Source organism: Copadichromis virginalis, linkage group LG9 (genome assembly GCF_057382275.1).
Source record: "Copadichromis virginalis isolate Kocher_CV1m ecotype Utaka linkage group LG9, C_Virginalis_male_GT1.1, whole genome shotgun sequence".
NCBI lineage: Eukaryota > Metazoa > Chordata > Actinopteri > Cichliformes > Cichlidae > Copadichromis > Copadichromis virginalis.
The window spans coordinates 14,532,037-14,546,418 of NC_140626.1; the positions used below are offsets into that span (position 1 = coordinate 14,532,037).

At 42.2% G+C, this 14,382-nt stretch overlaps 1 protein-coding gene across 1 annotated transcript; it reads right to left on the reverse strand.

The window, feature by feature from the left end:
* Window positions 1–5,577: 5,577 nt before the first annotated feature.
* On the reverse strand, window positions 5,578–13,749 carry LOC146701608 (uncharacterized). Its single transcript, XM_085467906.1, has 4 exons — window positions 13,638–13,749; window positions 10,335–10,440; window positions 8,608–9,372; window positions 5,578–8,282 (listed from the first exon to the last, which is right to left on the reverse strand). The coding sequence occupies exons 2-4, from the start codon at window positions 10,350–10,352 to the stop codon at window positions 7,590–7,592; spliced, it is 1,476 nt and encodes a 491-aa protein (XP_085324032.1). The 5' UTR covers window positions 10,353–10,440; window positions 13,638–13,749; the 3' UTR covers window positions 5,578–7,589.
* Window positions 13,750–14,382: the final 633 nt, after the last annotated feature.

Below are 14,382 nucleotides of genomic sequence, written 5' to 3' on the forward strand. Positions count from 1 at the left end.
TGGTCTTAGTGAGGACTCGAGCAGCAGAGTTCTGAATGAGCTGCAGTTGTCTGACTGATTTTTTTAGGTAGACCTGTAAAGATGCTGTTACAATAATCAAGCCTACTAAAAATGAATGCATGGACTAGTTTTTCCAGGTCCTGTTGAGACATCATAACAGTACTTACTTTTAAACGTTTACACTTTGGCTGCTCCGCTTCCACCGTTTTTTTCGGCAAAATTATCCACACCCACCGCCGTGCTATGCAATCTGGGATATGTTGGGCCACGAAGTCTACACCGACACATCCTTAGAATTCAGGGAAATGAAGGACACATTTGAGGGCCGCATTTCGAGCAGCCTTCAAATTGGGACAGCCTTCGTCGCGTTGCTGTGACGTAATCGGCCTTAAAACGCGGCCTTTAAGGCTGCAGACCCTGAATTGGGATACAGACCAGGAGTGACATGTTTAGCCACATGTTCTCCTTAAGTTGCTGGTTGTCTGAGTGGTGTCCAAGAAACGATGTGGGCTTCATAGATAATTGGCAAATCTTCTGGAGGAAACCTGGTCTTGTTAGGAGAGACGGCATCCATCCCACTTTGGATGGAGCAGCTCTCATTTCTAGAAATATGGACACATTTATTAAACCCCCTAAAATATGACTATCCAGAGCTGGGACCAGGAAGCAGAGTTGCAGTCTTACACGCCTCTCTGCAGCTTCTCTCCTCCTGAAACGACAGCTTCAACACATAATCTGTTATTAGACTATTAAATATTTCACTTTAATGTTGCAACTACGCACTCACTTCTGTCTTTAAACAAAATAATATTTTCCAGTTACAGAAATTATGAAATCCAAACTAAAGTGTTACTGTTGCTATATGCATTTACTATAAATAATCGATGATGGTGCTGACATGAAGGAAGAGAAAGTTACAGGTTGCATCCTTTGAGTTTGTCTCTGTGCCTTTGGGCGATTTTTATGACAGATGTTTCTGTTCAATTCTTAAATCAACTTTTCAAAACACAAACACTATTTTAAAGCTTTTAAAGAGTAAAATATTAATGATAATTATAATAACAGTAATAAAAACAAAAGCTCTCAGATCCATCAAACCAAGCAGCAGAGAGAACAACAAGTGAAGATAAAACTTTAACCTTGTAGACTTCATTATGTTCCAGCTGCTCTACAGACGCTGTGACCTCGAACTTAAGCAGGTCGTAAAGTATGTGCAGCTCAATAACTTCATAATTACACCCTGTGTAATTATGAAGTTATGAATTATGAAGAGCAAAGATATCCTCTAAATCAGCGTAGCACATGTGCAGCTGCTGGGATTCACTTAAGCATTCGGCTCGTCGCTGTTGCAGGTTTTTCTCTCGCTGTTCTGGCTCACAGCGCTGCAAGCACAAAAATAAATATCCCCAAAGGTGTGAAAGGGAGCTAATTAGTAAGAGTATTGTTACTCTCCCCAGGAGTAGTCCAGCAGTAGAAATCAGTCCAATGACAAGGTGTGTAACATCTAGCAGGGTGACAGAAAAACCCAGGGTAACTTCCAAGGACCTCAACGTCTCTCTCACATTGCGTTTTTTAAACATGTTTCCATTTGTCACTTCAGTCTTTACTCTGAAATACAGGAAGAGAAATCATGGCTGAAACAACTTCTCATGAAACCAGGGGTGTGGTCCAACAGTCAGTTTTGGTGAGGAACAGGGGCGTCACTAGGTTTTAAGGACAGGGGGGGCTTAACCCCCAAGAGATGTACACGACATGAACGAACGTAGTGAATGAGCACAAAATTTCACAAACAGAAAACAAAGACTGAGAAATTGTTTTCCTACTTTTTTGGACAGATTAAACATCCTAGGCCACCAATAGATCTATTGTTTTATTTCAGTCTGCTTTATAATACAGTACAACAAAAAAACAGAGGAAATGTGTTTGCCGCATCAATAACAAGAAAAAAAACTGAAAATAAAAAAGTAAATTTTTCTGGCTCCAATCACCAGTTACTTGGTGGGTGGAAGCATCAAAGAATGACGTCTGTTTTTAAGAGTGGCAAATCGGTCAATCACTCTGTTGTGACTCAGATGCTGAATCGTGTCTTTTTCAATAGACATGACTGCAAGACTGTGAAGTCTTTTCTGACCCATTGTTTGACGCAGCCAGGAGTGCAGCCGACGCAGTGCACTAAAGGACCGTTCGCACGAGCAGCTGCTGACAGGCACTGTTAGGGCAACTTGGATGGTTGCCTTCAGAGAGGGAAACATGTCTGAATCAAGGAGGTTGTACACAGACAACATATTTTTGGGTGGACATCCAGTCTCTGTTTTCCGGGTAAGAAAGTTTCTGGCCACCAGAACCTCCTCTTTTTTCAGGTCAAGTCTGTAGTGCTTTGCAAGTTCATTCAAGTGTGGTTCACTCAAGAAGTTCTCAGATTCAGGACTACATGCCTGGACACCTTTTAGCAGCCCTGCATCTACACTGCAAAATCTTTGATCAAGCTCGCCAACCATCCGATCCACACAAGGGAAAAGTAACTCTCTTTTCAATGTGTCTGAGTTGTTCAATTCAGTGCGTGAACCCACAGTTGCCTCCAGGACAAAATCCTCCATTTTCCTCTGTTTGTGCCTTGTCTTGGCACCTGGTTCAGGGATACTGTGGGTGTTACACAGGGCCTTGGTTTTCTCATACAGCTCTGTAGCAAATGCATCTGAGTGTTTTCCCTTAATTGTGTCACACACAGCTTGTTTGCAGATAAACGCTTCTGCCAGGTCTAAAGTCTCTTTCTGCAGGAATTTGTGGAGTCCTTCGGTTACAGACAGAATCGACTGAAACATCAGTAGTGCATAGACTGCTGAGAACTTGTAGAGCTTTGCTCTGAGACCAACAGCTATGGGGGATCCAATTGCAGATAGGCACTCCAAAATGGCAGGCAATGTCTCAAGAACTGCACTGATTGATCGCAACTGACATGCCCAGCGAGTGTTTGAAAGTTGCACAAGCTCAGTTTTTGTCAATCCAAGCTTTGCCTGAGTCTCCATGAACTTATGATGATTGACTAGGGAGGTGCTGAAGAAAGAATACACACACTCCAACAAGCTGAAAAGCTCCACAGCCTCTGGGACAGCCTTGCAAGTATTGCACAAAACCAGGTTGAGTTGATGAGCATAACAATGCACATAGATAGCCTCAGGATGAAGCCTTCTAAAATGTGCTTGTACACCTCCAATCATGTCATTCTGGGATGTTGGTGAGATATACTGTGCATTTGATGGGGGATTATGTTTTTGAAGAAAAGCATCAAACTCCTTCAAAAGCTCCATGCACGCAAGAAAATTCCCTCTGTTTAGGCTGTCTTCACCTTCATCATGGCCACGAAAAGGGAGTCCCTGTCTCCCTAACATAGAGGTGACTGCAACAATTCGTCTGATATACTCTCTTCTTTCGACTATCTCACTCACATTTGCAGTTGCTATCACCTGTGCAACGTTTCCCTGTTTGCTAGTTCCCTGGTAGCTTTTCCATGTAACAACACTGTCCTTATGTGTTTGTGCCATCTCATGCTTGCCAAAGATGACTAAAGCTTTCTTCCAGTTCTTGCAACCGCTACTGACCAAACTATCATGTTTGAGGTTTTTGCCAAACACTCTACATGGGAAGCAGAAAGCTGCATTCTGGTTGACTGAATATTCTAACCAGTTGTGCTTTTCAAACCAGCTGTGGTTAAATGCCCGCTTCTGTGTACCAAACGTATCATGTGGATAGCTCTTCAGCTTCACCTGTCTGGGCCTTGTGTCTTTGTCACCTAAATCAAACCCTGTAGTAGAATGAGTTGCTGCAGCTGCTTCATCATTTTCCCTCTCTTGGCCTGTTTGCTCTCCTCTCTCTGTAATAACTTGATCTTCCTCTGCCTCTCGATCCATTTGCTGCAGCTCCTCTGTCTCTCCTTGCTCTCTCTGACTTGAACTTGCCTGTTAACCTTTTTCTCCCTCAGCCTCCCCTTCTGCCTCACCCTTCAAGATACATTAAAACATACTGAATTGTAATGTAAATTGCTAATATCATGACTTCTGTTGCTTCCAAATATTTTGAAGTTACAAACATTATATTTTGAGCACGCATGTGACTAAAATGGTTGCAATTTAAAGCCCTGAAAAATATTACTAAATTACTTGAATTGAAGTAATATTAAAATAGAACTCTCAAAAATATGTGAGTCAGGCTAATTTGACTTATATATATATCTCTCTCTTTGCTCTCTCCACTTTCTAACCTTGACTCTCCTAAATAAAAGCTCAAGTTAAACAGGTCTTATATGTTGTACCGTGACTGAAATGTTTCATATTTCATATCCATATTGAGTCCCATAAAATTCTAATCAGACTGTCTGCATCACAAATGACTCCATCCTTTGACTCACCTCTCCAGCAGACGTCTCTCCCCTCTGCCTCTCTGTGCTCCTCTGCCCTGACTCCTACAGGTTAATGGGGATGGAGTGATTATTATTATTTCCACTGATGATAACCATACCACAGCTCGATTTTTCAGAGCTAAAACGAGTGACAGAAATTAACATTATGCTAAGAATTTAACTTAGTGCGCTAGCCAGGTTTTTATTTACAAAATGGGGAGCACCTGGTTCATTATTTACATGGGACTCCGCTGTTAGCTGGAGCTAACTAATTGTTACTACCAGCCAGTGATGAAGACTTACTTTCTTGAAAAACTTGCGTATATCCATGATTTCTTGCCGTTTGCCACATGTACGCTAGTGTGTCCGCAGGTGTATACGAGCGGAGTGTAAAGTAGCAGTGAAAACGAGGACTGGATTTTCAGTCATGTGGATGTCCCCTGTGAACAACTGGAACGGATTGGATAACGAAGCACTGACGCTACCTTAACAATGTAAAGCGAAAGGGACCAACCGAGTTATGATCATATTTGTGTGAATAGCGACAGGTTTATATTATTATTTCTTTAGACTCATATTCCTGCATCTTTATATTGAATTTGTCTGCAAGTTCTGTAAAAAAACAAAAATCGAATAAGTTTAAAAAAAAAACAAAAAAACCCCGCCAAATTATTTAGGGGGGCTTAAGAATATTTTAGGGAGGCTTCAGCACCCCTAAAATAGGCCTAACGACGCCACTGGTGAGGAAGGTTCCTAACTGAGAGAAGTGACCCAGAAGTATCTGTGTAGCAGCCACAATGAATCGAGATCATGAGCTTTATTAACTGATCCAAGTCTCTTCTTTCATCTTCTGTATTATTCAGTTTGCATTGGTAATGCCCATTATTGTAATGCTTTTTTACGATGAGCAAAACTTTATTTTACTTTGGGTTAGCTGGGATAAGTGATGGATGGAGGGAATTTTACTTCAGCCACAGAAATCCTAAACAGGAAGGAGGAGCAGAGTTACAGTGGATCACTATCCAGCAGGGAAACAAGATTTATTTCAATTTCTTGGCAAAGAGTGAGATTTACGCAGTGGGCAAATTAGAGAGATGACACCATCAGATCCCGAGCCCTCCATGTGTTAATCAAGACACTGCTGCTGTGCTACATCCATAAATAATGAATAAATTAGGAGCTAAAGCTAAAAGGACAGTTTATTTGTACCATCTTCATGTGAACACATTCAAGAACATCACAGATGAAAGAAACATTAAAAACTTCCACACTACACAAAGCTAGAAAAATAGTTTCTTCCTATATGTAGAAAAAACAGAAACATCGAACACCTCCAAGACTCTCTTTGAGAGAACTAAAAACCTTTATTCTCATGGTCCAATCATGAGTGAACTCCCCGATGAAGCCTTGTGTGCTAAAACATGTCAGAGTTTGAAAGGTTAAACATGAGTTTCCAAAACGTTTTGCTGGAGAACAATGAACTATTTGACTGAGTTTCAATTATTTACAGACGAGCAAAACCAGGGGTCCGTTCTTCGTACCTCGCTAAGTTAGTTAGCTGGATTTGATTGTTGACGATTTCACGTGATCCTGGATCGTTCGGTTCCCCGAAGCTCATCCGGGACTTGCTGTCATAGCAGCAGGGCCGTAAGCATAAACCTGCTCGGGAGCAGGCTTACTTTATGTAAACAGGATTAGATCGCGGCCATGCAGGTATGTCCGCTTCATTTATACGAAAGCAACAGCGATATTCCACCACTGTTTCACCATAAATAAATAACATCAATGTAACTAAAGATAATGCAGCACTTGATCCTTTTATTGATTTCACACAGATACATACAGGTCATTTCCTAAAAAAGGGAAATGTACTATTAACATTCTATTACGTGTATGTGATTATTACAGATGTCATTCATATTTCAGAGTAGTAATTGTAAATCACTCCGTGTAATCAAGATGAGAGACCACGGCTATAAAAGCGAAGGTGGATTTGGGAAGCCTGTCGCAGCCATGTCCTGTCCGTATACGCAACCAACCCATTGAGGAAGGTGCAAGATTGATAAGGAGAGTCCTCAGAATCCAGCGTATATTGCGGGACAGACAGGATCCTTCAGCTCAGCGCGACAGTGTGCTCATTGAGAGATATCGATATTCCCGTGAGGGTATTATTTACCTAACCAACTTGTTGACGAGGGGGTGCAGGACCACCACCTGTCTTTTTTTGCTCTGCCCTTTTCTTGGTTGCTGTTATGAACAAACTAACAGACTATTACAGGGTCTCTTTCCAAGAGACGAAAAGCAATATAAGAGATAAATATTACCATTCTGTAGAATACTCCTGTATTTCACTTTTATTTGTTCCCATGTTCTAGTGGGTCCTGTTCTGGCTCTAATGTGTAAGGGGATATAATATAACATATTATAATATAATATAATGCCATATAATATTGGATAATATCGTGTCATATGATAGATCTACCCTACCGCCTACTGGTGTTGGCCGGAGGGGCCGATGGCGCGATATGGCAGCCTGGCTTCTGTCAGTCTGTCCCAGAGCAGCTGTGGCTACAACCGTAGCTGCTTCCACCAGTGTGTGAATGTGAGAGTGACTGAATAGTGGCATTGTAAAGCGCTTTGGGTGCCTTGGAAAGCGCTATATAAATCCAATCTATTATTATTATTATTATTATTATTAAATCACCTACGAGTTTAATTTGTCAGCAACTTTCTGCCAGCCCTCTCTCCTTGCTTTTGCAGCCTTTGCAGTGTTCCCTTGCGTTTTAATTAAACTCTGAAACTCCTGAAATCCCTCAATCAAGAGTTCTTGCTCTGCTGCCGAACAATACTGAGCGCGCTCCTTCGACATTTTCGCTGACCAATCAGCGGGTTGCCGATCAATGTTTCTACTATCGATGCGTAGCCCCTTTTACGACACCCAGTGATGTCACATTACTGCGTCCAGCTGTACTAATCGTCAACGGCAGGTGTGTTCGGAGAACCGGATTAGCGAGCTCACGGTTAGCGCGATGGTTTGGTCTTGGATGTGTCATTTGATCTTGGATGTAGTGAGCGACGTACGAAGAACGGGCCCCTGGACAGAGAAAAAAGGACAAAACTGACTCAGTAAAACGACAGAAAATAAGATCCCATGTAAATCTGTATTATGTAGAAGTTCAGCCCAGCAACCAGTTCAGTTCAACACAAGTTTAAATGATTCTATCTGAACTCTGTGGAGCCTGATCTCAAGCTTTTTGAGTCTGACACTGAAACCAGAGGATCTTTCTGTCTCTTCAGATTCACTGTGATCCAGTGATGGGAGTGATTTCAGTCCTGAGTGATCACGCTGATGTTTGCACAGAGCAGACAATGAGGTGAATGTTTGGGCACATTGGTAACAGTGAAACAGTTTATTAGTAACGTGGGATCGTTTGTGTTCGGAGTATGAACTGAGATTCCTGAAGCTCTTGTCACACTGGTCACAGCTGTAGTTTCCTTCCATGTGTGTACGTTCATGAGAGTTACGACCATTTGACTGTGAGAAGCTTTTGTCACAGTGTCTGCACTTGTATGGTTTCTCTCCTGTGTGGACTCGTTTGTGTGATTTAAGCTCCCTTGCAGTGGTGAAGGATGACCCACACTGATCACAGAGGTGCTTTTTAACTCCACTGTGAATCAGTTCATGTTGTTTTAAGTGATGTGATGTGGTGAAGCTTCTCCCACATTCTTTGCAGTATTTCAGTTTGTCTCCAGTGTGTCTACGTTGATGTGTTTTTAGGGTCTTTTGCTGACTGAAAGTTTTTCCACAAAGGTCACAACGAAAGTCTTTCCCACCACCACAGTGATGACAGGGTTGAGAACTGGATCCATCTGTGTCGCTCTGCTTCTAAACAAAGACACAAAGACAGTGTAAGTCAGTCCTTCAACATTTTTATCCTGAACGTCGCCTGAAATAAAGAGCATCTCTGCAGACGTCCAATTACATTTGACTGTTTCAGTTAACACACTCAGTTTACTGGGCTGCAATAACTACAATACTACCACCATAATACTACAGTAATACTAAAATCATAACTGACATGAAAATCTGAATAATCACTCAGAGCTGCTTTTCCATGCAGTAGAATTGCTAACATGCTAACACAGTTTAATGAGCAGAGTTGTTCCAAACAGTCAGGCTAAAATGACAAGATAACAATATAAATACATACCTCACAGTAACTGCACTTGTAGAGTCTCTTTCTGGTGTGGATCTGTTGGTGTTGTCTCAGGTAATGTGGAGCTTTAAAAGTCTTCTCACACAGGTCACATTTATAAGGTCGTCCCTCAGTGTGGGTAAACATGTGTTGTTGTAACTGTGTGTGAGTTATAAACTCTTTGCCACACTGTTCACAGCAGTACACATCATGTCTGGTGTGAATGCGTAGGTGTCTATTTCGGTGCTCTTGCCGGCTGAAAGTTTTTCCACAGATGTCACAGCTGTATGCCTTAATTCCAGAGTGGGTAACTAGATGATTCTGTAAGCTCCTGCTGTGAGTAAAAGCTCTGCCACACTGATCACAGCTGTATGCCTTAATTCCAGAGTGGGTAACTAGATGATTCTGTAAGCTCCTGCTGTGAGTAAAAGCTCTGCCACACTGATCACAGCTGTATGCCTTAATTCCAGAGTGGGTAACTAGATGATTCTGTAAGCTCCTGCTGTGAGTAAAAGCTCTGCCACACTGATCACAGCTGTACGCTTTAACTCCACTGTGGATGAGATGGTGTTGTTTTAGGGATTCCTTCCAGGAAAAAGACTTTCCACACAAGTCACAGCTGAACGGTCTCTCTCCAGTGTGGATGACCTGATGCTGTTTTAGATTAGCCTTCAAAGTAAAATCCTTCCCACACTCGTCACAGGTGTATGTTTTCTCTCCCTTTCTTCTGTGAGGTTTGTCGGCCTCCTGAGAGCGCTGACTTCTCGCTCCATGTTGGTCCTGCAGTGACAGAGATACAAACAGAGGCAGTGAGTGAAATGCAGTCGTGGAACAAACTCAACCTTCAAACTCCCTCCATTAACACTAGTTTTAAACCTGAAGGTGGAGTGTGGCACCAAACACCTTAAAGGTCTCTTATCCCCACCTGCTGGTAGTTCTAACACATTACATCCAACCTGCTGTTAAAAATAATTCATGACTGTTCAAACACTAAAATCATGCCCATTCCTCCTGATCGTACACACACACACACACACACACACACACACACACACACACACACACACACACTTTTTCTAGATTTATACATAACCATTCAGTGATAATAAATCCTATGTTTGTCTTATTAGCTGCTGACAAAATGATTGAACAATACTGGGGTTTTTTTACATTAAGAAAAAGGCACCAAACATCAAACCTATTTAAGCCTAAACAGTAACACATGAAAGTAGAGCAGGGCGATATGACCAAAAATATTTATCACGATATACATTTGAAAATTTGTGATAACAATATAGCTGACGATAAAATTGACACTAGACAAAATACTTTACAACTCCACAACTTTATTAGTGCAAAACACCCATCAATATATTTTCACTTAAACAAGCAGCTGTTTTTTTTATGTGCATTAAAGTTATATAAAAATTTAACAGTGCAAATGCAAATTGCTTGCTGACAGTTTAACCAAAAGGATTTTCCAGAGGAAATTGGCCGACATTTGCTCCAAGGCATTTGTATTTGCACTGTTAAATTTTTATATAAACTTTAATGCACATAAAAAACAGCTGCTTGTTTAAGTGAAAATACATTGATGGGGTTTTTTTGCACTGATAAAGTCGTGGAGTTGTAAAGTATTTTGTCTAGTGTCAATTTTATCGTCAGCTATATTGTTATCACAAATTTTCAAATGTATATCGTGATAAACATTTTTGGTCATATCGCCCTGCTCTGTCTGTCACCTTCTGTGTTGAGCTCATTGTTTCCTCTGTAGTGGCTGAGCTGAGTCCAAGTAGCTGAAAATGTTCCTCTGCTGCTCCGTCAGACTCTTCTCCTCCTGCTGATCAGCTGGGACACAAAACAGATCTTTGTTAGGCTCCACACTGCACTGAAGAGTCAAAGTGTCTCATATGTTCAACAAATTTTTGCTTCCCGAGGTGTGCAAACAGACACAAAAGGTTTGAGCACCGATACCAAATTTAGCAGTATGCAGACCAGTAGCAGGAGAGACTGAGGCCTGTTATTAGAATCAAATGCCCAGTGGGCCGACACACCGATTTGCAGCGTTAAGACAAAGACAGCTGTGTTTTATCCTGGAATACATTTATTTTACATTTTCTTGAAATGTTTTTCATTATAGCACTTTTACCTCCAACTAGGGGTGCAACGATACACAAAATTCACAGTTCAGTTCTGTTCGATACTTTGGTGTCACGGTTCGATATTTTTTCGATAAAAAAATAAAAAGTTCATGCCTTTTTAATTAGTCATTTATTAACATTATAAATATATATTTTAACTCAAAAGTACAGTTTTTAAATTTAATGTTGATGAAACAACAAAAATAAATAAATAAATAAATCTGATTGAGGAATCACTCATCTTTGGAAAAGAGAGTTTATTACAGAGAAATGGCTCTTTCCAAAATAAAAGCTATTCTATACGCTTCTTCTGGGCTATACTCTCAGCAGCATATTAAACATATCAGGTCCCCATAAGGAGAATCATGTGCTAACGGCTGCCTAAATGACTCTGGTAACGTTTGTGGCATGTGTGCTTGTTGTTTTTGTCTGCTTCCACTTGTCTTTGCACTAGGATGATGTCGGCATAAATGTGTAGTCATATTCATTGTGTTCCCACTAGTGCTGTCAGCGTTAAACTCGTTAAAATGACGTTAACGCCATAACGCTGCAAATCTCCCTTAACGAGTTACCATGGATCGTGTGCGTGGGGCTGGACGGCATCAACATGTTAACGAGCTAACTGCGATAACGCACTAGTTCCCACCAATTGAGCATTGCGTGGCACATCGGACATACTGTTTTACTTTTGTCCATGACGCGCTTACCATCAGGGTCATGCTTCACATGAACATCACGATAGTTTCAAACGCCAGATCTGAATGAAGGTGGGGGAGGTTCAATTTCGGGTAGCGTTGAGGCAGTTGCCATATTGCAACGAGCTTGGCTTCTGTCTTGCTAGCTTGCGCTGCGCTCAGTGGATCTGCACTCGACAGTGCAGCCTAGGCGGGGTAGTCGAACACAGATCTACTGAGCGCTCAACACAGACAGCATCGTCGGAAGAAAAGTTGATAAAACAAATAAAAGATTTTGTATTGTTCGATACATATGCATACCGAACCGAAAGCACTTTATCGAACGTATTTGTTTGTTTTGTTTTTTTAAAAACACACTCCCTTCACCTCTTCTACATTCTTATGTTTCTCCCAGAGCAGATCTGAGGGGCAGCCCCTCAGTCATACACATATACTTTTAATCTCACCCTTAAGGGGTGGTCCCCAGGAGTTTCACAGCATGGTTTAGAACAGTGGTTCTCAAACTGTGGTACACATACCACTAGTAGTACTTAGTCTCTCTCTGGTGGTACACGGAAAACCTCAATTTTTTTTTTAAAGACTAAACAATATGTAATTGTGGAGGTATGCAAAGATGACACAAGCGTTCCTGGGGCTCTTCTGGGAGAGAGGGTGGACCAGAAAACGTCTCCCCGAGCATGAGTCCTCTATAAAGAGCAGCTTATTGCCAGTGGTTGCGGCCACTCCTGCAAGTGAGTAGTAACCCTTTGCAGCCAGCAACAGTGAATTGGTGAAGCCAGCTGTCGGAGGAAGACTTGAGTGAAGAGGAATCCGCCTTCATCTGTCTCTAGCAAGGACAGTGTGCTCTACATGAGCTCAAGAGCAATACCGTCACCCAGACCCGAGAGAGAGGGGTTTCTCGGTCCGAGGGAGTAGCGCCGTAGACGTGGACAAAATTGTTGGTACCCTTCAGTCAATGAAAGAAGAACTGACCAGGGTGTCACTGCAGTTTGTCACACTGCGCACGCGCAAACACAAATGTCAGCGAAAAAGACGGCACAGCACATGTGTGATCTGGACACAAGCGATGGGAGCACAACTTGTAGAACTTTGGAAAGCTCATTCGAGCCTTTTCGATGTGGCCTCACAAAATTATCACGACCACAACAACCGTGAAAATAGTTGGATCTACACTGCTGCTCAATCACAGCTGCCTGATCAATGTTTTTCATTAGCAATTTAGCAAAGTTGATGGTGGTGGTGTGTCTGTGTGAGTGAAAGACAGAGAGGGAGAGCGAGCGACAGAATTTCCGTTATAACCTTCATTTTATGGACGCACAGTGTGAGCACTCAGGTCGCATCAGAGCATCGGGCCGTATAGTGTGAGACCCTGCACCGTGACCTATGAACTTCTAACCCCTGCGAGTCAACGTACAGTTTGAGTAGGAGCTGAATCGCGCGACTGAAAAAAATCGCAGTGTCTGCCCAGCATTAGCCCACGTATACTACGCGATGCACGACGCACGATGAAGGCCAAAATCGGGCCGATCGCCAAAACGGTCGCACGACTCAAAAATCGGCTCAAAATGGGCCAAAAATCGCACAGTGTAAGCCCAGCATTACACACACCCAGCTGTGGTTTCCTGTTTTGCTACACTCTGGAGAGCCTCGCCTTTAACGGTCATCTCTCACAGAGAGCAACAGAAAGCGTCCTTCAGAAAACTTCGATAAACTCAAGATTGACTGAACAGTAGTGATGGGACGTTCTGTATCGAGGCTTCGGAGCGTGTGTCGAGTAATGGAGGGGGCGTTTCCGCGAAGCGCGTATCGAGGCTTGCTTCATTTATGGGAGGAGCTGAAAATGATGACGTCCGAAGCCTCGCTGCCCGGCTGTACCACGTGACTGGTTCATGAAGCGGTTCGAACTTTGCCGCAAATAATCATTTTCCATACTGCCAGCATAAATATACACAGTATACTGCCATCACTACAATATACATGTTTTACACACTCCTTTTGTTGTTGACATTTACAGGCTGTGTGCAAAATGCCACACTCTTCAAATTCATGCCAGCTATTATTTTTACGTCCAGTAGGTGTCCTGCTAGAGCAAATGAAGCTTCATGAAGCTTCGCGTTGGGGTGAACCAATTGGATGAAAAGCTCCAGTGCTTCATGGGGCTTCATCTGCCCATCACTACTGAACAGTTCAAAGTTACCTTGACACTTACCTTTAGATGTGAGAGGTAGTGATGTGTCGAAGCTTCGAAGCGTGTCGAGTAATCTCGGGGGAATTTTTGTGAAGCGCGTATCGAGGCTCGCTTTGATTACGTATGCAGTGACGTTCGAGGCCTCGTGGGCAGTCCGTACCACGTGACTGATTCAGGAACTGGCTCGCCGGTTCGCGCCAGATTCGAAATAAAATGGGCAGCAAAACACAGCTGATTCCCTCATCACGCTGTGTTGTGGAACTGGATTACCTACGTGCTACACAGTTACTTGAGCATTTCTTCTTCGATGGAACCAGCAAGGAAGAGATTTTTTTTCTCTTCTAATAAAGTATGCACACAGTAATAAATATCACAACTGATAAGTACCATAATATAAATAAACAACACTACAGATCGTATAATGTCTTTTAGTTTATTAAAAAGTGGAGCGCCACACAGTTTGTGTCATTATCCAGATGTACATAAGCATGATTACACAGTTACTAGGGGTGGGTTTTGATTATCGATTAAAATCGATTCTAGCTTGGATAACGTGATATTGATTCATTAAAATCCTGAATCGATTTTTAATATAAATTTATTTTGCCCCAAACGCCAGAATCTCAGGTTAAACCTCACTAAATTTCAACAACCACCAAACAGCTAAAACAGTAAATGACAGCAGATACACGTAGGCTATTATGGACAAAGACGTAAACACAAAGCGCGGACCCGCCGACACATCAGAATCAGTGAGATGTGGCCT

Coding starts and splice junctions, on each gene's coding strand:
- LOC146701608 (XM_085467906.1), bottom strand. Junction 8,283..8,607: donor ACAAGTGCAGTTACTGTGAG/GTATGTATTTAT, acceptor GTCTTTGTTTAG/AAGCAGAGCGACACAGATGG.